A 26,147-nucleotide genomic window follows, 5' to 3' on the forward strand; every position below is an offset into this window, starting at 1 on the left:
AGCAAACATGGAGACGTTATGATAGTGTCATCATGTTAAGCTTTCTCAGATAGTTCTTCAATTCACTTCAAAAAAAGTAAGACATGGTGTTTCTTTGATGTTAAAACTATCGATTCCATGGTAGATCTTATTGTTGATTATAAAAACGATCAATAAAATAGACGTAGTGAGGCAAACACTATCTTTTCCATATATAGGATTATAGAAAGTATTTTCGGGTATGATTCAGATACGAGACTTAGGGCTAAGGAACTCCCATATATGTAGTATGTATATATGTATGTAGATATACTGTTACGAAGACGTGTTGAATGAAATGATTCTCGATTTTATTACAACTCAAAGGGGTTTTTAGCATGCTGAAATGTCATTTATTATGTTTTTTTAAGCGGCTGTATCAAATATTAGAAATTCCAAAATGTCACATAGTTACCTTCCTTGTCAGGGAGCTGACCTTAGGAATTTTCAGAGCAAGGCTAGTAAGACTATATAAGAAAATACAATACAGCAGTAACCAGTTTACACATACTCATGAATTAAAAACATTTATTGGAGGTAATAGTATTTTAATTGTTTATTTTTTACTTCATTTATACATGTTATAAATAAAAATTATATAACTCAATTACATTGGTCTATATTCGATAAAACGTAATTATTGTACTTTTATTTTACAACGTTTATTTTATAAATTAGACATTTCACACAGATGCAAATGATATATTAACATTTTCAAATAAATCTAACAATCAAACAATAAATAAATTATATTTCATAAACAATAATAAAATTAAAAAAAACAGTAAGCTAGATGACGCACGGACGGTGAGTAAAATTTTGTCTAAATTCATTCTAAAATATAACAAAAGAAATCGATATAAGGGTAAGATTCAGAACTCGATGCGAACTACGATATGTATGTCGAAATTAAATACGTTTTTGTCATACGGTAGTCATAATTAGCTTTCACACAACACTTGGTCGATTGCGGCTTTTACATTATTGTATTCATAAACAAAACCCTTGCCCTTCGCTAAGTCTTCTATCGGTATGCTTTTAGAAAATGCTTATGCTTTAGTGTACCTAGACAAAAAAAAACATGAAAAAATAACTTAAAAGAAAATACTTGGAGTTAAGAAACAGTTATGAAGTATACAGGTCACGATTTTTGTTAATACGAAAGAGATACCTTAATAATCGACTCCAAATCTCACCCCATATATTTTTACTTTTGAAATATATGTATTTATCGGCTTTTAATGTATAATGTATATACTGGACGATATTAAGGAATGAATTTAAATTATTTCAACAAAATAATGGTTAGAAATAGAATCTTATATATATATGTAATAAATACTTCTTTTAAATAAGCTATATCAAACATCTTGACAAAAATAATCTGTAACGCATTCAATCTAACCGTACATTACGTGAACCACGGCATAACGATATTGATCACAATAATACAATATATACAAAAAAAATTACAATTACAAAACTTGATATGTAAAAAAATCTATACTAAGTGACATAAATAATTTCTTAAATAACCTACTTCTTAACTAAATTAAATATCATTATGAGTTTTCCAATTTATCTAATATTTACATTATAAAGTATAGAATCACAATGTAACAAATGAGTATGAATATCAAATAAATTCCATCTTATTATGCAGTCTATAATTTCAGCGTGAAATGTTTACCGCTAGTTAAATGTCGTCCAGCCTTTAGACACAGAACTAGACTGTTGGTCACTAGAGCTACTCGTAAAGTTCAAACTAAATTGGCTGAAATCTAAGCCGTACTCGTGTAGAAGCGCACTGTCAGTAGTGGAGTTAAGCTTTTCGATTTTGTCATTTTTATCCCGGTACCTGAGCGGATCAAAGTCTTCAAGAGCTGGCGATGAAACGTCCAGTTTAATAAGATCCACATCTGAGTCACATGACTGCAAAGAACACACAGTTATAACTAAGTAGAACAGGCAAACCTCTACACACCTTGCAACACTGACCGGGACCAACCAAACAGGACGAATTCGAAATTTGAAATAACGAGCACTGACAACGAAACACACCTATCAGTACAAATACAAAACTCATACAACAAGAACTTACCAAATAAATATAATAAAATTTTGATTGTTAATCTTAAATAATTTCGTTTTCAAACTTCCATACTACAAGGATAGTCGGTTTTTTAATCTGAAAAAGAATTATTAAAAAAATCTTTCGCCCTTTATTCAATTTTAAACTTTATATTAATAAAATTTGGCTGTTTGTAATACCTATTTAGCCTTAGCAAGGACTTTGAGAAAATTTTCATCAATGTGTCCGTAGACTTCAACTCGAAAATGAATTTAAAATAGATTAATTTACAAACAGAAATTTCTTTGCTATATAATTTTTTTATTAATAAGCATTATTTATTAGTTTACGATGCATTTAGCATTTCTTACTATACATACTAGATTTACATGTATGATAAAAAATCAAGCAAAATTGTGCGAAAACCGTGTATAAACCGTGGCAAGTTAACAAAAATGTCCCGCGGGAATAATACACCACATTCAGGTTGGTTTGATTTCCAGGTCAGAATTGCACTAAAAAGTACTATATGTTTTAATATATACACAAACCACGCATCAATGTAGCAAATATAAGAATCCAATTTTCCTAGATGCAAAGAGTCACACATAGTGCCGTGCACACATGCAGCAAGACCGGTGAGGATAGCAAAACATAGTATAGGTCTCTCGATTTATTATGTATGAAAAATTTGAAATAACTACTAAGCCAGCGTTCACGATTGCTATAAAATATTCAAACCGACGTTTTAAGTACATGCGAAAGGGCGAATCTTCAGAATCAATTAGTTTCAAAATCGTTAAATCTGACGGGGTGCCTTTCAATTTCATCCCTACCATTAAAGCTTAACCAGATTTAAGTCAAAAATATTGATTGCATTTTTTAAAATTCCTTTATATTTGAAGGTTAATAAAAATAAAACTTCTTCCATTGAATTATATATTTATTTTCAAATTAAACTTATTATTACATTGAGCACTGCATACATTTTTTTTATTTTTTTACATAAATGAGAAACTACATATAGCTTTTATACATTATTTCATTGTATTAGTCAACAAAGAACTTTAAAAAATGCTTTCTTCAATATATTTTGACTCAATAACAATAATTATTAATTCGTTTTTATATTTTTATAGTTTATAAAAATACGCCATCCTAATCATACAATCACAACTGACTTGGTCACAATGTTATCATTAATTACAGTTAGTATCACATTAAATCCCTAGATAACGAGAGTAATTTCATAACTACTTAGTTTTTATAAACTTAAGATACCAGTCAATCGTCAAAACACGATTTAGAAAAGTTTCAAAAAATATTTTGTTTGTATATTATAAATGTACGTGATGAGGCAGTATATATGTATAGTGGAGCATGAAAAACATGAGTATAAATGGTATTTCTACATAAAAAGCATGCATAACAAAATAAAGCATAACAAGCAAACTGGACTAGAATAGAAAACCACGACAAAATTCATTTTTAACTTTTAGAAACGTTTGAATTGTAAGAACCATTCACTGAAATTACATAATTTACATAGAAAGTTTTTTTTTCATTAATATATTCGAATCCCTGCGTTAGAAAATACATTCAGCGTATACATGGTAAGTGCGATATCCTTAGTTATATATGAAGTTAATGATTAATTCGCATGTTAGCGTAATTACGAAAACAACTACGCAATACAAAATTACCTCTACACGTCCCGTTCTCATTGCTTCCGGCCGCTTTTCTTGTACAGCACTGGTTTGTGCGTTCCCATTGCAATTTGGTCGTGTTTGCTTCACGGTTAATTGTAATTTGGGCTTATTAGTTCCTTCTGCGAAGCTGAACGTGCTCGTACGGAATTCCGCCTGTTTAGGCTCATTTCTTGTTATATTGCTTACGAAACACGCCTTAGGTGGCTGTATGGACCGCGGTGGAGGCATCGGGGCTTCAGAGAAATCTATTAATTTCTTGGTTGACACAATTGGATAACGGTGACGGGTTTGGGGACGTGCCGGTAAACGAGGTGGGATTTGTGGTAACATGGTTTTCTGCAAAACAAAAGTAAAGCACGAATCGTCCTATTAGAGAATAAGGCAACTAAACTTTATACGCATTTACCATTAAATGAGTAAATAAAACAGAGAGCCAAACATTATCGAATTTAGTAGAAACGGAAAAAATCATGGAGCCTATGCAATTTCTTTTTCTACTGTACACAAATCTATTTGTCTAACTTAAAAATTATTACGTATATATTCAATTATAATAGGAGGAATGACATAAATTCTTTGTCATCAAGTAGATATCAGTCTTTTAGTTACAAACTATTTACTACGTTGCGTTAATAGGCTTTCTGTTCAAGTGTAGTTGTCTTAATTCGAATTTGAACGACATGGTTAAGCATAACAATAACAGGTACATACAATGCAATTGTGGCACGTGCGTCCTACATGGATGTTTACGAATGATCTTTAAAAAAAAGGTTAATACTTTTGATATATGATTCAAACATCCCTGTGAATTTTGCCTCTAATCATGCCCATATAGCACATAGAAAGCTGAAGTTTTCGACTAATTCAAACATTCAATAACGCAAAACATTTCATAACTCTTGACACGTGACTTCAGGCTACATGAGAACCGCAATAATTGGATTCACTATTTACAGTACAATCAGAATTACGTATCAAAAGCTATAATAGAGTGAAATGAGAATATATGATGGAAAAAAAACAGCAAAGTTTACCGAAAATGTCCAACCAATCAGACATGTTGGAAAGCTTAAGTGACGAGTTAGAATACTAAAATTAGTACGCAAGTGCAACACGTCAACCAACATTAACAATTGACTTTCAGTTCATATATTACAATACCTCTTAACCACTCGCAATAAAGCTTTTATACTATGAGGGTATTTACAAAAAATAAGGTATATTAAACAATCAGACATTTTCGGGTGTAAAGTGCAAATGTTAACTCACAGATTTGTCGGGCAAGCTAATTTCGGGGCTGTGCACGGCGCTAGGGAAATTGTCGTTTCTATTAAGAAGGAACTCCATCTCGGTTAAGAGATCAAGGGATGCTGTGGACGGTGGTTCGTGGGAGCGTACATTCGTCGGGGAAGAGTCAGATGAAGTCGACACCGGCGTCACTGAGCCGCAAGAGAATCTGCAAAGGAATTTATAACATTCACGTAATGTAAAGGATTAAATCCTTTAAAAATCTCATATTCGTCTGATTTGGAGTCGTTCATAATAATTAGTTTTCATTTTATTCTCTCTGTTTTGGTAAGTTTTAATTTCTACACAATTCTATTTATATTTATGTTTTCTATCATTAGGTTAGCAGTAAGCCGCCCGTTTGTTTTGTTCCTACCTTGTATAAGGGGGAAAGATTAAGAACTATTTCTATTTTTATTTCGATATTTTAACACCAAAGGCTACTCACATTTCAAGATTTCACTTTTTTTTTGAGTAATTTTCTTTTAAATTATAGACAACGACCGCTGTCTTCTTGAATAAAAAATTCAAAATAAGTGGCGCTGGGTTAGTGAACGTGTTTGTACTTTATGGACTGGGCCTCAGATCTTAAAGTAATTTTATATTCTTAAAAAAAATATCTTTAAAAATATAGTTTTATACATAGATGATCAGCCTTCTGTGCGTGTAATTTCAATCTACTAAGAACATGCCTGGTATCACGATGTTTACCATATAGTTAATAATAATGACATATTACCTGCTATCGTCTGTTGTGGTCACGGAAGAAGGTCTAGACCGCGATTTAGGCATTTTAATCTTCAATCCCTTTACAGCCGACTTCACGTTTTTACCTCCTTGCCGAACCTATTGAGAAAATTATTTATTATAAAATATACAACCAAAATTACTATATAGAAAACATAATAATATTCATGCGAGCGTCATAAGATATTGAAGTTGTGAAGTAGCGAATACTATATAATAAGTAGGGAATTATATATATATAGATACATTATAGATATATATTTTTATGACACCAAAGCCGTTCTTATATGAATGGCCATTTGATTTGACCAATATAAACAAGATTGCTTCAATACATTGAATTCTCGTGATCTGTGATCTCCAGATTAATTTGTATTATTGATTACGAGTTCAAAAATTATGAAACAATTTTTCGTACATTTAGTATTTTATATTAAAGTACTTATAGTATTCGTTACACATCAGTAATATATAAATAATAAATAAATCTGCTATATAATCTGGAAGCACTCACCATGACTAACATTTATTTAATTTGATATGATAACATTGTTATATGTTTCTTCTAGATCGCTTTTAAAATCAAGTTGGTAACACGCAAATACATGTAATAATATACACTACTTTGTTAAATATACGATTATGGTCAATGACACAAGATCATTGAATCCAAATGAAAATAGCCATTCTATATAATAATATAGCGCAATGAAAGTTATATTATTTAATAAGACGACTTAGCCTAGCCTATAATTTACGGTTTATCACATCACAAAAAGCAGAACATCATAACATAAAAAATCAACAAACAACAATAACCTTTTAAGGTCTGGCCCTCAAATTTCTATTTGGTGATCCTTTGATTTTTCTAATAGGCAAGTGGGTGACCAGCCATCTGTTACTGAGACACGGTTACTTTTTTAGGTCTAAGGAATACCAGTTTCCGCGCGATGTCTTCCTTTATCGTACAAGGCAGTTTTTTTAATGTTTACAAATTAGGTGTTCCAAGTACTAAGTAACTACTGGTTTTAAGTAATATCCAAGAAGGTTGAAAAAGTTCATATACGAGGAATGTTCAATAAATAGTGATAAACGATATATTCGCCGTGGAAAAAAAGATCTTAGATATAATAATAATGAAAAAGCAATCAATTCTCTTTTGTTTTAAAATTCCTATTGTTCATTTGTTTGCGTTGTTTTGGAACGTGGATAAAATTGAAATTAGCACAATACAATTTCTCCGCTTGAAATTGTACTACGGAGCTGGTTTGTTTCTAATATAACAGGTGTGGAACGGGCAAGAGGTTCACCTGATGTTAAGTGACACCCCTGGATGGGGACGTGAGTGTCCATTCACATTGTCAGGAGGCTCACAAGTGCATTGTCGGCCTTTTAAGACATGGTACGCTCTTTTCTTCAAGGACCTTAAGTCGAATTATTTCAGAAATACTTCATTTTACAGCAAGTTCCACATAGTGATGGTGCGCGGCAATAATTGCTTTAAGAAACGCATCGTCGAGGTGATACGGATGGTATTTTGTATTCTGCCTTAGCGTCCAATGATGAAACTCAGCTGCAGGTATTAGTCCGAACAACTCCTCTGAACACTCTTTATGGTAAATGCAGTAGAAGATGCACATCACTAGGCAACGCCAAGGAATCAAGCCGCTCGGAAAGTGACTGGTCGTCGACGAATCGAATCGCTCTTCGTTGAATACGGTCAAGCGGAAGGAGCTGGTGCTGGAGAGCTCTCGCTCAGAGGTGAGAACAGTATTCCATGTAGGGCCGTATTTGCTGCGGTGGCACGGAGTGAAGTTCCGTCTCGCCTTGCTGAGCACACCAAGCTTCTTCAAGGCTAACTTAGCCTTGCCTTCCAAATGACCGCGAAACTCAACGTCAGTCGATATGACAACGCCAAGTGTATTGGAGTGTATTCGAAAAGAGGAGTCTTTTTGGGGTAAAATTGGACTTAGTTTAGTCTAGCCCAGTCCGAGACTCCACGTAGTAGAGTTTCGACTCCAGACACAAGTTAGTTCCGGTACTCATCGACAACTGTCCGAGAAATACCTGCCCGGCCAGTGTAAAGAGTATCCCCAGTGCTGTCATCCACATAGCAATGAATGTTGCTAAGTTGCAACATATCATTGATATGCAGAAGAAACATGGTCGGGGAGAGGACACAGCTTTGTGGGACGCCAGAATTCACAAGTTTAACTTCGAAACATGATCCGTCGGAGACGACCTTGATGCTCCGATCAGCTAGAAATCCAGTTGCATTATTTCTCGGGGAGCCCATAGGCTGGAAGCTTCGAGAATATTGCTCTGTGCCACACCCGGGCCACACATTTAAGGACTTGGCTATGTCCAAACATACTGCCAACACCTGCCCCTTGGACTCAATAGCCGCCCACCTATGTGTAAGGCATACATAAAGGTCACTAGTTGAGTCCAAAATTATTTACAAAGTCTATAAACCTGAAAGGTAGGAATAAAATAACCTTCGTCCATAAATTAATTGCGCCATACTCATTATCACTTTTTATTGAACGAAAAATATGATTAAAGTATAAATCTTTCAAAATGCCTTCTGATAGCCAATTTATTGATAAACAAAGCTGTTAATAATTGTTAAGCATCCTAGCGACTTAATATTTAAAATTTATTAGATTTTATAAAATATTTTTAAATTTTATCACGCACTACAGGAAGCACAAACCATAATATATATATAGATAACCACAAATACACAAATCAACTCACCGTCTTTACCGCCGATTGCATCGCGGGATTGGCCTGTAAATATTCACATTTTAAAGCAACAAAATCCCAAATACACCATGCATATACTATAACTGACATATATATGTTAATAGAACCGTAAATAATACCTTATCTTTAACAGTTTTGAAAAAGGCTCCACCTTCTTTCTTAACATTCTTAGCCCAGTCCTTGTATTGCTGTTTTAGCTTTTGACCGCTACTGGAGCTACTTTTGTCGTAATAGAAGTTGCATTCAATTTCGAATTCATCGTTAAATCCTTTTCCGGAGTTAATGAGGTCCAGCCTCTCTTCTATAAACTGAAGTTTAATAATATTGTATGAGATTACACACAAAATATTCATCAACATATTACTTGCCACGGGAAACAAAGTCGTAAAGCACTATTACGGAATTAATGAGGTCCAGCCTCTCCTCTATAAACTGAATTTCTATAATATTGTATGAGATTACACACAAAATATACATCTGCATATCTCTTGCCACGGGAAACCAAGTCGTAAAGCACTATTACGGAATTAATGAGGTCCAGCCTCTTTTATATAAACTGAAGTTTAATAATATTGTATGAGATTACACACAAAATATTCATCTACATATCTCTTGCCACGGGAAACAAAGTCGTAGAGCACTATTACGGAATTAATGAGGTCCAGCCTCTCCTCTATAAACTGAATTTCAATAATATTGTATGAGATTACACACAAAACATTCATCTACATATCTCATGCCACGGGAAACAAAGTCGTAAAGCATTATTACGGAATTAATGAGGTCCAGCCTCTCCTCTATAAACTGAATTTCAATAATATTGTATGAGATTACACACAAAACATTCATCTACATATCTCATGCCACGGGAAACAAAGTCGTAAAGCACTATTACGGAATTAATGAGGTCCAGCCTCTCCTCTATAAACTGAATTACAATAATATTGTATGAGATTACACACAAAATATTCATCTACATATCTCATGCCACGGGAAACAAAGTCGTATAGCATTATTACGGAATTAATGAGGTCCAGCCTCTCCTCTATAAACTGAATTTCAATAATATTGTATGAGATTACACACAAAACATTCATCTACATATCTCATGCCACGGGAAACAAAGTCGTAAAGCATTATTACGGAATTAATGAGGTCCAGCCTCTCCTCTATAAACTGAATTACAATAATATTGTATGAGATTACACACAAAATATTCATCTACATATCTCATGCCACGGGAAACAAAGTCGTAAAGCATTATTACGGAATTAATGAGGTCCAGCCTCTCCTCTATAAACTGAATTTCAATAATATTGTATGAGATTACACACAAAACATTCATCTACATATCTCATGCCACGGGAAACAAAGTCGTAAAGCACTATTACGGAATTAATGAGGTCCAGCCTCTCCTCTATAAACTGAATTACAATAATATTGTATGAGATTACACACAAAATATTCATCTACATATCTCATGCCACGGGAAACAAAGTCGTAAAGCATTATTACGGAATTAATGAGGTCCAGCCTCTCCTCTATAAACTGAATTTCAATAATATTGTATGAGATTACACACAAAACATTCATCTACATATCTCATGCCACGGGAAACAAAGTCGTAATGCATTATTACAGAATTAATGAGGTCCAGCCTCTCCTCTATAAACTGAATTTCAATAATATTGTATGAGATTACACACAAAACATTCATCTACATATTTCATGCCACGGGAAACAAAGTAGTAAAGCAAGTTGTATTACAACTGTTTTAATTTTTTCTCATTTCTGACTTCCTTGGGTGATTTACTATAAGTATTATTTTTTTTTCAAATTTTTTGGTTTACAGATTTATTATATTATAAAAAATAGGACGATGTCTTTATTCTACAAAAATTATGTGGTGCCATGTTAGTAATATTCGTTTAAGCAATTTTACTTTCCAGAAATAGATAATAATAATAAAAGTTAATGCGACAGTTTAAAAAACAAATAAAGAGTCTTAAGTTTGAAGACCCGCGAAAAGAGACAATACATTATGACGTTCTATTTAGTTAAAAGGCTCAATATATATATATATATATATCTGTAATGTACTTAGTATCTTAGTAATAATAGCATTACCTTGTTTTATTCTTTCAGAATAAAAAATATTTTGATTTTACGACCAAAAAATATTTTTCGTTTCCCGGGGCAAGCAAATACCGTTATTCGTTTCGTAACGTTTTCCTGGAGATACGCGGATATTCAAATATCAAAAACTACTGAACTGATTTTGATGAAACTCATGTTCCCTAAGTTGAAATAAAATTTTGATTTAAATCAAATTATCGCGATGACTTTCAATTCCAGATTTTTTTTTGGGAAAACATAGAAACACTTAAGCACTTTAAACAAACATGACATACATAGATAAAGTGATAGATTTTTTTAGATCCGATTATTTCATAATCGCGTAAATAAATAAACATAACGCAACATTAAGTTTATTAATGCGGATCAGATATAAAAAAACCAGTACTTACTTGCTGAAATATTTGGGACTCCAGCATTTTACTAAGAAATTGTTGCATATGTTTACGTGTCTTTATAAATGCTTCAGAACTGAATTCAAATTGTTCGTTCTCAATGCTGAAATTTAATTAAATATTTTTGTCATACTACGCTTTTAATAAATACATATTAAGAAATCCAACTAAATTTAGCGTAATTAACTATAGATAACTTCGTAACTTGTGCGACATAGAACAGATGTCCCTGACATTTGACTTGACTTTAACTCCACTAAAGGTTTATGGTCCCTTCAGGATATTTGTAAAAAACTGTGGTAACAATATCGCACCTTTATTTCAAAACCGTTACTAAACAATTTCTTTAGTAAATATCAATGCCATTTTGTTTAAATCGTCAAAATACAGAAGAAATTTGACATGTCTATTTAATTTCCGAGCAAGCAGTGTTGGCCTAGTGGCTTCAGCGTGCGACACTCATCCCTGAGGACGTAGGTTCAATCCCCGGCTGTGCAACAACGGCTTTTCTTTCTATGTGCGCATTCGTTTCATTTAACATTCGCTCGAACGGTGAAGGAAAACATCGTGAGGAAACCGGCTTGGCTTAGACCCAAAAAGTCGACGGTCTGTGCCAGGCACAGAAGGCTGATCAGCTACTTGTCTATTCAATTTACAGTTTTTTTTTTTTTTTTTTTTATAAAATAGGGGGCAAACGGGCAGGAGGCTCACCTGATGTTAAGTGATACCGTCGCCCATGGACACTCTCAATGCCAGAGGGCTCGCGAGTGCGTTGCCGGCCTTTTAAGAATTTGTACGCTCTTTTCTTGAAGGACCCTAAGTCGAATTGGTTCGGAAATACTTCAGTGGGCAGCTGGTTCCACATAGCGGTGGTGCGCGGCAAAAATTGCATTGAGAAACGCTCAGTCGTGGAACGTCGGACGTCGAGGTGATACGGGTGGAATTTTGTATTTTGCCTCGACGTCCGATGCTGAAACTCAGCTGCAGGTATTAATCCGAACAACTCCTCTGAACACTCTCCATGGTAAATGCGGTAGAAGATGCAGAGTGACCCCACATCTCTACGCAACGCCAAAGGATCGAGCCGCTCGGAGAGGGATTGGTCATCGACGATTCGAACCGCTCTTCGTTGGATACGGTCAAGTGGAAGGAGCTGGTACTGGGGAGCCCCCGCCCAGAGGTGAGAACAGTATTCCATGTGGGGCCGTATTTGCGCTTTATAGAGTTGCAAGCGGTGGCCCGGAGTGAAGTACCGTCTCGCCTTGCTGAGCACACCAAGCTTTTTGGAGGCTAATTTAGCCTTTCCCTCCAAATGACCGCGAAACAGAACGTCGGTCGATATGTCAACGCCAAGTATTCCGATGCTGGCTGTGGCTTGAAGAAGAGTGTTTTCGATAAGAGGAGTAGCGACAAAGGGTATGTTTTTCGCGGAAAACGCGCAAACTTGTGTCTTCTTGGGGTTAAATTGGACTAGGTTTAGTCTACCCCAGTCCGAGACTCCACGTAAAAGAGTTTCGACTTCAGACACAAGTTTGTTCCGGTACTCATCGACAACTGCCCGAAAATACCTGCCCGGCCAGTGTAAAGAGTATCCCCAGTGCTGTCGTCCGCATAGCAATGAATGTTGCTAAGTTGCAACATGTCATTGATATGCAGAAGAAACAGGGTCGGGGACAGAACACAGCCTTGTGGGACCCCAGCATTCACGGGTTTAAGGTCGGAACATGCTCCGTCGACGACGACCTTGATGCTCCGATCGGCTAGAAAGCTGGAGATCCAGTCGCATAATTTCTCAGGAAGCCCGTAGGCTGGAAGCTTCGAGAGCAGTGCTTTGTGCCACACCCGATCGAAGGCTTTCGCTATGTCCAAACTAACCGCTAGTGCCTCCCCCTTGGACTCAATTGCCTCTGCCCATCTATGAGTAAGGTATACTAGAAGGTCACCAGCCGAACGACCACGACGAAAGCCGTACTGATAATCGCTAATCAGCCCCTGGTGGCCCTCTAGATAACTCAAGAGCTGGTCATTAATAATGGATTCCATTATTTTGGAGAACAAGGAGGTTATTGCGATTGGGCGATAGTTGGATGGATCAGAGCGATCGCCTTTTTTAGGGATCGGATGTATCGAAGCGGTCTTCCAGCACTTCGGGACAGTGCCGAGCGAGTACAGGTACCGGAAAAGGCGCGTCAGGACCGGAGCCAACTCAGGAGCACATGTACGCAGCACAATTGGAGGGATACCATCCGGCCGACCTCTTGGGCTGTCTCTTCGCGTCCAACTCGACTTATGAATGTCCAAGGAAGATAGTGCTCTGCGAACAGCACGTTGCCGGAATGTGATTTCCGGCATTGAGTTATCACACCGCGAAATCGCCGGTGGTGATCTCCCCCGGTCATCCAAAGTCGAGTTGGACGCGAAGAGACAGCCCAAGAGGTCGGCCTTCTCCTTCGCAGTGTGGGCGAGCGAGTCATCCTCTCTGTGCAGCGGTGGTATCGATGGCTGACAAAAATTCCCTTGTACAGCTTTGGCGAGAGACCAGAAGGCTCGGGTCCCAGAAGGGAGTTGGCGATGTGCTCTGACTTTGCCTTAGCGATTTCCCGTTTGAAGGACCTGGAGGCTGAGTTATATGCTTTTTTATGTTCGCTGGTATTGGCATCACGAGATATCGCCGCTTCCGCCCATGCATTAAAGCATTCTCGCTTTCGACGCGATGCCGCCTTGCAAGAACGCTTAAACCAGGGCTGTGACTTGCCACCGATCGGCACCGCAGAGATTGGAATAAAAAGTTCCATGCCCTGCAGAACCACTTCGGCGACAAAGGCAGCAACGGAATCTGGAGCTTCCGACGAAAAGCACATAGGCCCCCAAGGGTAGGACGCAAAGAAAGACCGCATCCCATCCCAATCTGCTGACTGATAGTGCCAAATACGACGACAACCCGAAAAACGGGGCCGAGGAGGGCGCGTAGTAGGCACAGTACTCCGGACCACACAATGATCCGATGAACCCAATGGCGGGTCAACAGAGACTTGATAGATCTCCGGATGTGAGGTCAGCAGAAGGTCCAACAAAGAGGGTTTATGACCATTCACATCTGGTATTCGCGTAATCGCAGGGACCATTTGTGACAGGTCGTAAGCTAAAGCAAAGTCGTGAAAGGATCTTCCCGCGTGATCGGTGGTTTCCGAACCGAGCCAATCGGCATGGTGAGCGTTAAAATCGCCAAGTATCACGATTTCAGCGGTAGGAACCCCTTCGAGCAGGGAATCTGTAGCCATTTGGATGTGCTCAATGAGTCGCTCAGTTTCGGTATTTCCGCTATACAGGCATGCGTAGAATCGCGGATGGTCATCGCAGTCTACGCGCAGCCAGAGGCTAGATAGGTCCCTTCCTTCAAGCGACCCGAGGCGACGAGAACAGATATCCTCTCTGACGTACACGCAAACTCCCGCCCGCGGCACAAATGAATGTTCCAATTTGTACCCCGGGTAGGAGAGGTAGGAAGTATCAGCCGGGAAGGATATCTGAGTCTCAGTAAGGAAGAATAAGGCCGGCTTCGCAGTTTCGAGGTGAAAGTGAACCGCGTTAAGATTAGAGTTGAGCCCCCTAACATTGGTAAAGTCCACTGAGAGCGTGGAAGGGGATGCCTTCGGTAAATTCTTCCGTTTGCCCCGAGATCGAAACCTATAGTTTTTTGAGCAGTTTTTGCCCCCCCCAGAATACGAAGGGCAGCCTGTGCATCCACCACCGAATACTGATTGTTCCGATGATGGACGCTCAGAGGGGGATTCTCCACAGCGGAAACGTGTGGTACCCCCCTGGGGTAATCTCTGTTTAAACTGCGTCTTCATATTCTGGGGGGGGGGGGGGGGAATTGATGGGCTCCGGGAGTCTCACTCACCGCACGAAACGCGAGTACAATAAGATGAACCTATTGCATCACTTCACGCCGGTTTTCTGTGAGACAGTGGTACTGCCCCGGTCGTGCCTGCCCGATTGGCTGAAGCCCGAAAGCAACAGCATGGCACTCCCACTAGGATGATCATGAAACAGATACGGCAATCTGAGACCTAGACCTAAAATGGTTGTAGCTCCATTGTTTTGTATTTAATTTCCCAGTATTTTGGTAGACTTAATTTTTATTAAAATTAAAATAAATTTATTTTTTATTAAATTATATAACTACACACCCTAAAAAGAAGCCGACAATTTAACAAATAATTTTAAAAATATCTCTGATAAGTTACTTACTTTTTTATAAAGCGATAAATAATGATGCAAAAATCGTAAATTCTTTTTGCTGTAAAATTTTGTATTTTTCTTTAATAACGTTTTACGAAAACAAGGTGCGATATATGTTTACGTAGAACTAAAGACCTTATTTGTATAGGAAGCAGGAAAATACAATATTCAAATATATTTTTGATAGGAAACAAATATGAAATGTCAAACGAATCTGTAATAAAGAAATATGTAAATTTTATTACCAAATTGCGTCTCTGTATCCACCAATCAAACAAACTAACGCACGAAGAAATGCTCTTGATACAGCGTCACCTAATGCATTTTTATCGCCTAGAGATTTTTTTAAATTTACAACCTGAAAATAATTAAGCATTCAGAACATTATTAGTATACTCTGTATATTACACAAAAATTCAAATTAATCATTAATAAAAACTAACTTCAGTGTTTTGATTTGTTAATTTTTTTCAAGAATAATTTCTTATACAGACTGACACAAATTTGACAATTGATAATTTATTACTTACCAACATGTGCGGAAGACTTTCAGAGTCGTTAAATGGAGATCTTAATTCGTTTGTATCTATATCTATTATCACAATTTCACCGAGATCTGACATTCTCACAGTCTGTAATGTAAATATACAAGAAAATTTTTCAACAGCACTTGAAGGGCGAAGTGTAGCTAATACTTTTATTCATACATAACTTTTATTTAAAAAATATATTTCTCTATTGTCATTATTACACTACGGAAGCATGCTTATATGAGAAAAAATATTTTCATACAATTTTACAGGAGGAGCCTATTTTATAGAACAGTGTGCAGGAGGCCCGAGGCTCAAGTGATGTCAAGTGATACCTCATGAACACACACAATTCTAGAGGGCTCCCGAGCCGGCCTTACGGAGTATAGGCTATAATAATGAAGAACTCACAAGTTCTTTTCTTTAATAAAATACCAAAGGCTCTTTTATGTCTTCGTTTCTATAAATTTAAGAAATGTATTAAAGAAAAGCTGTGTAAAAAGTCTTACTATAAAGTTAACGATTATCTAGTTGATAAAAGGGCCTGGTACTAGTGCTAGACTGGCTACTTCTAATTAAATTACGGTATTTGTTTTAAAATAAGTGTTGTTTGCCATATACGTGTATATGATGATTTCTTATTTTAAAAGAGGACCGAGAATTTTTTAATTTTTTTCACGGCTTACACCCTCTGTCTTCTTTGCCAATAAGTAGGGATGTCTACCGATACAAATTTAATGACGTGGGATAAGTGATACCTGTATCTTATATTCCATAACACACTTTTTCTTTAACCCTTCTGTAATAGTTATTTTTATTTAAATGTCATAAACCACGGTCAAACAATAAATCAGTTGCTGTATTCATATTTAATTACTTCAAAAAGTAATGTAATATAAGAATAGTTCATCGGTTTAATGTTTGATAAACATAGCTTCAATCAATTAGGAACAGGAGTAACATACCTCAAAAACACTTCTAGGAACTCCGATAAGAAATGGCATTGGAGCTAGCAGGTAATCCACCAAAAATTTGGGTACTATTGGAATGTATATGTGTTGCCATGACATAGGAAATAACAGTGCATTAGCGGCTTGCACACATGCAGATAGACGGGATGGTTTCGAAGCAACCAATGCAATACGACGCTCATTTAATAATGCCGCCCATAAACCAATCATGCAATCTGCGTCTAAGGCGCTGAAGAATTCTGTGAGGTTACACTGTAAAAAAACAATGAAAATAGTTTCAAATATTTTTTTTTTATTTAAAAAGTATACCACTATGTTTTTAAATATTATGGCAATAGTTTTGACTTTCAGTTTCAAGTAAAGAAAACACTAGCTTTTAAATATTTGGTAGTTTAATAGTATGTGCTTAGCTACTTTTAGATTTTAAAATGACCTCATTTTTATAAATGTTTTGACTCTGTGCATGAGACCACATATTTTTTAAGTGTCCTATTGTAATACCATTGGGGTTTTTTATGTTGGTTAAAAGGTAGTACTAGTTGAGTTACAATACTTTGGTTACATTCTTCTTTAATGTATATTTGAAATAAATATTAAACTTACATTCTCTGGAATACTTGGTAATTTTTCATCTGGACACTGGCACGAGAACACACTGTGACTTGCATTATATGTCACTTTCAACGTGTCTCCTGGCATTGGTGGCCGAATTCTACATGCTTCCAAAAATGATTTCAATTCACCACGCTCAGGACTGTTTAGTAAATTTGCTATGCAGTTTAATAATCTGAAAATATATACAACATTTTGCAATTTTGTCTATGGATATGAACTTTAGAAACGCATTAATAACAAAAACAAATAATGTTTTGCACAAGATCACTTTAAAAATGTATAGGAAATAATAAATTGCCGTGGCAACGCTTAGCTCGCTATGTTATACAAATATAAAGCTGGATGGAAATTTCAGTTTGATGGCAGAGGAAACATAATTCTTTGGATTGAAACGAAGAAAAGACTCATCACATACTAACTTGATTAAACTACTCTTGGAGCACAATGAGTGATTATATAAAATATAAATATAATTAAAAAAATATTATAATTGTTAAACTGTTCACAAAAATATAATTAGATTGTGATATCTAAATAAATTATATTAATACAAAGTTATTTCTTCATAAATTGCATAGCATCATCAATATATATATTATATCAAGACATGCATTATATTAATTGTCTTATTAATTCATTTAAATTACTATATTAATTTCATAAGACAAATCCTAGTTTATAAAAAATTTGTGTAACTAGACACTAACAATATGATCAAATCTTGGGTAATAAGGATACCCTCAGTCATAGTATACTATTACAAACTCGCAAGCATTTGGATAGCCACAAAAGCATGTACAAAATAGTCATAGCAATTACAAAATACACTTTTAAGAATCTAAGAACAGAAAAGACAAATTGATATTTGTCTCTTCTTATCGTTCGATTAACGTTCGATCGTTATGATTAACTAAGTAATTTATAAATAAATAAATTAATAAAAACAAGAAACATTTCAAGCAGTTCCTTTGCAACGTTTAAAGCAAACTAAGCCTTATAAACTTGAAACAAGTACCTTTAACAAGTAAAAGTTCTTTAATCACCAAGTTGTGGTTATGATCATGTAAATATATTAACTAATATGTCGAAATGACTGTCAAAGTCAACAATCATTTATTCATATAGGTAACACAATGTACACTTATGAATGTCAATAAAAAAGGAAATATACATAAAATCCTTCTAATTTTACATGTACTGCCAGCCCTCAAATCAAGGGCGTATAACAAAAGAGAAGAACTGGCAATAAACTCTTTGCCACTCTTTTAAATCTCCAAGTTTTTTTTATTAAACATTTTTTTTTCCGTAAGGAGCTGCAACCATCACACCATGTTCCGCATGACATCAGCAGGAGGCATGGTGAAATAGGAGCATGCACTTACATTCTCGTGGGAACAACACGCAAATACATAGTCAAAAATAACTAACATCACCGCATACATGAATTCAAGTATGACCAGTTACCATATCTGAATTAACTTATATCATACTCACTTATAAAAAATATCATGCCATGGAATGTGTGATAACAAAAGCAGAGTTGTGTTAGCCTTCGGATCATACCGGCAGAATCCAAATGTGTACTTAGAATCTACTGAGGTCAGAACAAAAGAATAGTGTTGGACATAAGATCTGTAACAATATGTTTAAGATAAAAAATAATTATGGCATCTAAACACAGAAAATGTCAGTATCACAGTAAAAAAAAATAGCATATATCTTACTTATCGAGGGGGCAGGGGAAAGCAAATTTTGGGATGTGTTTCATGTTTTCTTCATTGTCATAAGATTCAGGATATTTTTGTATTATTGAAGGTTCCTTAACTGGTGACACTTCACAAAATAATTCGTAAAGATGGCGCACAGATCCTCTGAAATCAAAATTTACTGATTAGGATTGTTCTAAGTATTTACAATAACATAAAAAGGAAGGAAGGACAAAACTTGACAAAATTAATTCTTTAAGACATTTTGTAAGTTATTCTAACGCAGATTGACTACCAGACAACCACATTATATTATCTAATATCACATTTCAATACTAAAGTATAACACAATACCTTTTACATATATTATTTTACTCTATTACTCATAAAATAAGTTTATGTTTTGATGATTAATAATAATGCTATGGAAGACCTGGAAGAAATTGCCAAATGTGTTTGCTGTGTAGGAAATTATGCTACTATACAAATACTATATACTTTATATAATCATCATTAGTAAGGAATTCTATATTGAAGATCAGAAGTGTATCTATATCAGTCAGATCTGATCAGATCATCATTGAAAAACAACCATCTCTTATCTCTTTCTTTGTTTCTTCAATAAAAATATAGTTGCATATACATGAACCAACAAAAAAAATATGTTTAAGTATTATGTGGTATATTACAGTTATCATAAAGTACAGCAGCAGCAGGGCAAGAATATTAAAGATATTAGGAATGACCAGCAGACTTCTCGACGTCGCCTGTAACAGATTAAATTGGTGCTCACCTGATCCGTGTACCCATGCTGCTGGTGGAGATATTCTTCTAACGACTTCCTCAGCTGCACCCTCCTTCTGAGGCTACTGTTATTGTGACGGCATCGTTCCCAGTTGGAGATTGGTAGCTACGCTTTTTAAACGTAATTGTATCTTGTAATCGAATATTCAATGAATTTAGGCACGAAGGTAGGCGGTTCATAAGCGGAAATCAAAGAGCATATAATCACTTCGTGGTCGAAAACGGAAACTGGAAGAAGGCCATCAAAAGATCAAACTTCAACTCACTTCTAAAGCTCCTACAAAGTCAGATATGCAGACTGCGTTTTAGTACAATGTACATAGGTTTGGCTCAGTGTTCTGTGGAGTCTAACGGTAATACAGATTACACGAATCATGCTCTACACTAAAGAAGTATATATATATCACAAATGATTAACCAATATTTTTAAAAATAACAATATTATTCTTATTTAAAGCGTAACATTGAGAAACCCAATGCATAAAATACCAAGGGCTACTTACAATGTAATAAAATAAATTGATCGGCAGGCTAAATATAATAAATTACTTATCAAATTTTAGCGCTGGATGTTATGAGCATTTTAAATATAATAATTGAAACTATATTTTTTAAAGAAAGTTAAGACTTAAATCATACACAAAACTTTCTTATTGCACATCATAAATATTATTTTTTACGAAATTTACGCCAAAGCTTTAGAAAGTTAAATTAATCATTGATTCTTTTAACAATAATATATTCTTGCGTAAACTCTGGTACGATCTCTTTAATTCTCTGTAATTGGAAAGTAAGAAAACTACGATTAAGTCACTAATAAACTATTTACAATATATTTTTTTAATCTTGTCAAATGCTCCATTATTAAGAAATATTTATTATTAATTATTTATATTATTAGTATTATTTTTAGTAATAGTATCAACTTAGGCTTATGTTGTAGTAATAAAGTGTAATTAGTGTACAAAAAATTGTGTACAGTGGTCATATATTTTACAATATTAAAAGAAAAATAATATAAAACATTTGTTTTTATTTTACTATAGGTATGTATGTATGTACTATTTTCCTAATTTATTTGTTCGGCTAACCTACCTTATATCTATAATTTCACACCCCAAATGTTTGATTTCCGGAATAATTAATTCTTGTATTTAAAATTAATAATGACCACTTAGTATAATGTATTTTGAGAATGAAAAAGGATGATCTCCTAAAACAACACACTACTGCCAACTCCCGTAAATTAAAACACGGCCAACATAGTTTTATTATCTTTTACTTATTTGGATGGACAATATATCTTTTCTTTGTTATTTTAGTGTGGTGCCTATATTAGTTCTTGATCTAGCATACATAACATATATATTAATGTTATGGCAATAGTTTAACTTTATGCCAGTTTCAAGTAAAATACCTAATATATTACCTGAACTTAAGGAGGTTAATTATCATTGTCAATGTCAGATATTGATACAAGGTCTTTGACATTAACGTAATTTACCTAATTCTTATTCATAATGTCCGCCAATGGCTCATGGCTAATACTATGTACTATGATTGTTTATCAATGTTAAATAAATAATAAAGAACTTTAAATCTTGAACTATAAACTAGCTTTGTGTAATAACAATTTCTTAAGTAATTTTAGTTGATCCGTAACCCCGCTAATACGGTACTTATTGCTTTTTATTTATTTAATAAATTGAAATATGATACCATTTATTTTTCATTTTTTATAACTTACATTGTGTCTATAAGGAGGTTCTATTTTTTACTCAATAACTTCAACAAGTAAAGCAAAGTTGTCTTTGTAAACTTAGCTTTTTTTTAAATCCTCTAATCTTTTCTTCTGTTTCAGGGTCAGTGTTTAGCATCATTTGGACTCATGCTGCCAATAAACATGAAAATAGACAAGAAACTTTTGCCAATCAAGGGTCATTTTATACTTTATAATGCTGGTAAGTAAAAAGAGTACTTGTAAAAATTTTTTTTACGGTTTTCAATATTATAGAGTTATAAAAACTGACTAATCATTTATAAACCTCAGCAGAACCTAAGAAGTAACCTTGCCCTTACTTCTAGGGAACTTATTTTAAAATTATACTTTACAATTGAAAGGATCATTTCTTGTGTGTAGTTATTATAGAAAAGTTGCTATTCTTTTCTTGATATTTTAGTTTTTTTCTTAACAATTTTATTAGACCAAAATTATAAAGTTATTTTTAATGTACATTCTACACAACATTTTATCATGATTAACAGTTATCTCTGTCATATCAAATCATAATCAAATAGGTCAGTGGATATGAGGTTATGTTTTTTGTAGCAAAATAAGACTCCTAAAACTTTATTTTTAGGTACTGCTCCACTTATCCCCTATTTGTCTACATATGCAAGACAATTGGGATTTTCATCGACCACTGTTGGCCTAATCTACACAATACTACCAATTTTTAGTCTTTTAGCAACACCAATTTTTGGTTTCTTAGCAGATAGGTATGTTATCACTGATTATTTGGTACATAAAATTTTAACATTACAATTATTGCTATAATGCATTCAATTGTGGAGTAACAAAGATTTATTTTGGGAGTGATACCAAAGTAATTACTTGTTTTCTTTTTATTTATTTTATGTAATAGGAGGCAAACGGGCAGGAGGCTCACTTGAGACACTCACATTGCCAGAAGGCTCACATTTTTAAGAATTGGTATTTGTACCATAACAAACTAAAATTTGAATATGGTGGTAGAAAATACTATATATACAATCCTTTTGAAACATCAAAATACTACAATAACAACGCCCATCAAATACATAATTAGGGTTGACCTTAATTATTAATTTCATACAAGATACACTGATAAATGAAATAGGTATTTATAAAAAGATTTAATAATAAATTATTGAATTTTTTACATTGGAAATTATGGCATGTTAATATTATGTAGTATGTGACAGTGTTTTGTACATGTTACTAAAAAAATGTAACAGAAATTATACATACAATTTGATATGGCAGCAGATGGCATGTATTGTTGATTATCATATTATGTTCTTCATGCTTTTTATTGTTAAATGAAATAACTGATACAACAAGGCCATGCATTTAATATATAACTGCATACATACTTTTGATCAAATTGCCTTTGTAGATTAGTGGTTTATTTATTGATATACCTCAGTAGTTCTGGATTAACACTCAGAGAAATAAATATTGTATTAGCTTGAAAATCTTATAGGAAGGTTTTGTAATTCATGATAGACCAGCACTGTTATATAAGCTATCAGATTTTCCTTGTGTTTTATAAATGAGTTGTAACATTTCAGGTTTAGAATACAAAAATCCATATTCATATTCTTTCAAATAGTAATAATTGTAAGCTTCGCCAGTATATATTTTATACCTCAAACTGGTTTAAATCTTACGGTAGAGCTAGATTGTGGCGATGGTGCTACAGTACTCAAAAGTTGTTTTAAAAATGCTGGAGAGATTGACCAATGCAGGGTCATGTCATTGGGTAGTCAAAATTCTACTACACAATGCAAGGTATGTATTAAAATATAAAAGGTTTATGTAGGAACAAGTATATCTAACTCTACAATGATTCAAACAATAATTTAAACTATATATTTAAAATATGTTGACACATCTATCTAGTATTTCCATTTTTTTAATATCAGGCTAGTTTTTTAAAGACTAAACTTATACAAAGCTCATTATTATTACATTATAAAACAATAGAGTTAAAGATTTTAATTTAATTATTTTCTACATTTTATAGATGAGCTGTGATATGACGTCGCCAAAAATGTGGCAAACGGTGTGTGAGCATTGGCATATACCGAAATATTGTTACAGTCATACAAATAGTATAAATTATACATCTTTCATTAGTAATATTAGTGTGAACGAGGATAAGTGTGCTTACATTTCAACAGACAATGTGACGTTGGAAGGTAAGAAAATATCTGTACGAAGATATTCCTTTTGATAACATATTTAAATTAGGTTATTTTTGTTACAGATGATAGATTCAGAGATGAGTCCAATATATTTTTGACATAAGAGAATCATGCTCTGAAACTTACCCTCACTTATAAATATGGTTTTCAATTAAAACATTTTCTTTTCAGGGTACACTTTTAAACCGAGCTGTCGCATTGGCGGTGGATTCGTCGATGTCAACGAACCGTGTACCCTTGACTGTGTAAATAAGCAGCTGTCAAATATAATTGGGGAAAATAAGGCGAATATGACATGTTTAAATGACACATTAAATTATCGTTTTTGCAATAAAGATGTCGGGAATATGGTATTGGGAAGTCAATTGGATAAATGTCAGGTACGAATTGATTTTGACATTTATGGTTAAGTATGTCTAAGGGTAGGTAGTGACTTAACGAATGTCAAATCCAATAACAAACAAACATGGCATACGCGACCCTGAATCTAGCTGTAATAGCGTGGTGTTGCCTTCCCCGTTAATGAACTATCTTCTACCATTGTTTTTTAATGAAAATCAGAATATAAAGTTTAAATTTAAGCAAACAAATACTATATAATATAAGAATTAATATGCTATTACATAAATCTTGTTTTGAAGTAATTATTATATACATATTATTTATGAATGTCACATTTTATTTATTTAAATAAATAGCCATCGTATATATATTACAAATTTAATTTTATTTAAATTTTATCGACACGGGTACGCAACTACTACTGGTCTCGTGTAATTCGTGCTTGTGTGTGAGCGCGCGCTGATAACTTGCAAGCAGGGCTGCCAGATGTACGATTTGAATGGTACTCCTACGAGTTTCTGTATATAGCATTGTTACTATTAAACGATTGGTAGGCCAAGATCCTACAGAAAATTTATTTTACGATACCGGCAAGTATTATGTTCAGGGAATTCCCCAACAATCTAATGTATCTTTTACTTGAATGAAGACCCTTTTTTCATATTATTACTAATTTGAAGTATTGACCAGTAATAATTTTTATCTTGTAACCATCTGTCTTGGAATTCCTAAAAAACTCATATCGCTTAAGTAAGAATCGGCAGAAGGTGAGAAGAGGGTATCCCAAACAAGAAATTAGTCAAAAGAGGAGACCTTTCTACATCAGAGAGATTTATTTAAGGATCGGTTAGGGCCCGGTAAAAAACAATTTAAAGCCAGGTGTCAGGTGTGTGAAGTAGAAATGGTTTCAGAATATGGAGTTTTAATGTTACAGTAGCATCCCTAGTTGCAAGTAGGGCGGCTGTGCGCTTCGCGACTTATTATCGGGTACATCACGCAATTGCAATTAATTATTTTTATAAATGGTTGTTACTGCTTATACCCCATATAATGGTTTTTATTCACTTTACAACGATTGTCTTTAATGCTACCAAATCTTAAACATTAAATTAAAAGTATAACATTATACTTATACCTTTTCTTGTTGCCAATTTGTTGGTACAAATTGGATGCCTGCGTCTATTTTTAATTACATTTAAGTCAACATTTTCTCCTTTTAGTTAAGTATTGGGTGGTTTTTCCTACGTTGTATCGTTTAAAATCTTAGAAACCCTAATTAATATTAATATATTTCAGGCTAATTGTGAGCTTGATACCTCAGCACCGTGGAAATTAATGGAGATTTGTTTGGGCTGGGGAGCGGACATCACCGATGTGTGTAAACCAAAGACACCGGCGGGTGAGCATTTGCCCAAAACCCTCTCATTTACTGGCAACATTCGCTTGTCGTCAATTGTCACAGAACACAGCTGTGTCTTTGTAAGACTTACGGATATTGTAATGCCTGATGGTAAGTTTATTTATTTCATTTAACAATCATCTTAATATATAAAAGACTGGTTTGTATGAACACTTATAAGTCGAGAACGGCTGATTTTCATGATTTTATATTTGTTGTATTTACGGTATATATACATTGGTTATCAAACAGTTCTGCTTGCGTTCAGACGCTTTTTTTCTTTTTGTATTCATTTCTAGAACATAATAATGTATTAGTTAAAATCATAAGTTAATTTCAGGTAACACGATATTCATTAACTGTTAGGCGGTTCGAAGTGTCAGAATTATTAGTAAGTTTTAATCATTAAATATTCAAACAAGTTTATTATGCAG

The 26,147-nt window shown here is 34.3% G+C and overlaps 2 protein-coding genes across 7 annotated transcripts in view; one reads left to right on the plus strand and one right to left on the minus strand.

The window, feature by feature from the left end:
- Positions 1-641: 641 nt before the first annotated feature.
- On the minus strand, positions 642-20,287 carry LOC123718703 (DENN domain-containing protein 1A-like). 4 transcript variants are annotated; one of them, XM_045675430.1, is made up of 15 exons: positions 19,993-20,287; positions 19,218-19,364; positions 18,988-19,125; positions 17,482-17,665; positions 16,873-17,130; positions 15,908-16,009; positions 15,623-15,735; positions 11,130-11,235; positions 8,721-8,909; positions 8,593-8,625; positions 5,825-5,931; positions 5,068-5,254; positions 3,793-4,134; positions 2,120-2,206; positions 1,867-1,950 (listed from the first exon to the last, which is right to left on the minus strand). In XM_045675430.1, exons 1-14 carry the CDS (start codon positions 20,007-20,009, stop codon positions 2,153-2,155), a joined length of 1,977 nt encoding a protein of 658 aa, XP_045531386.1. In that variant the 5' UTR covers positions 20,010-20,287; the 3' UTR covers positions 1,867-1,950; positions 2,120-2,152. The 4 variants fall into 4 exon arrangements, with proteins under 4 accessions (XP_045531384.1, XP_045531385.1, XP_045531387.1 ...); XM_045675428.1 differs by lacking the exon at positions 2,120-2,206 and having other exon boundaries at positions 642-1,950; XM_045675429.1 differs by lacking the exons at positions 2,120-2,206; positions 8,593-8,625 and having other exon boundaries at positions 642-1,950.
- A 1,252-nt stretch (positions 20,288-21,539) lies between these two features.
- Positions 21,540-26,147, plus strand: part of LOC123718406 — a 58,875-nt gene continuing 54,267 nt past the window's right edge. For 2 of the 3 annotated variants that reach the window (XM_045674838.1, XM_045674840.1), the window contains exons 1-7: positions 21,540-21,678; positions 21,865-21,964; positions 22,364-22,502; positions 23,337-23,556; positions 23,792-23,966; positions 24,144-24,352; positions 25,611-25,824. In XM_045674838.1, the coding sequence (XP_045530794.1) occupies positions 21,892-21,964; positions 22,364-22,502; positions 23,337-23,556; positions 23,792-23,966; positions 24,144-24,352; positions 25,611-25,824 (1,030 nt within the window). In that variant the 5' untranslated portion in view covers positions 21,540-21,678; positions 21,865-21,891. Of the gene's footprint in view, positions 21,679-21,864; positions 21,965-22,363; positions 22,503-23,336; positions 23,557-23,791; positions 23,967-24,143; positions 24,353-25,610; positions 25,825-26,147 lie in introns of those variants that run through there. The other variant, XM_045674839.1, reaches the window with a different exon arrangement.

Source organism: Pieris brassicae, chromosome Z, assembly GCF_905147105.1.
Source record: "Pieris brassicae chromosome Z, ilPieBrab1.1, whole genome shotgun sequence".
Classification (NCBI taxonomy): domain Eukaryota; kingdom Metazoa; phylum Arthropoda; class Insecta; order Lepidoptera; family Pieridae; genus Pieris; species Pieris brassicae.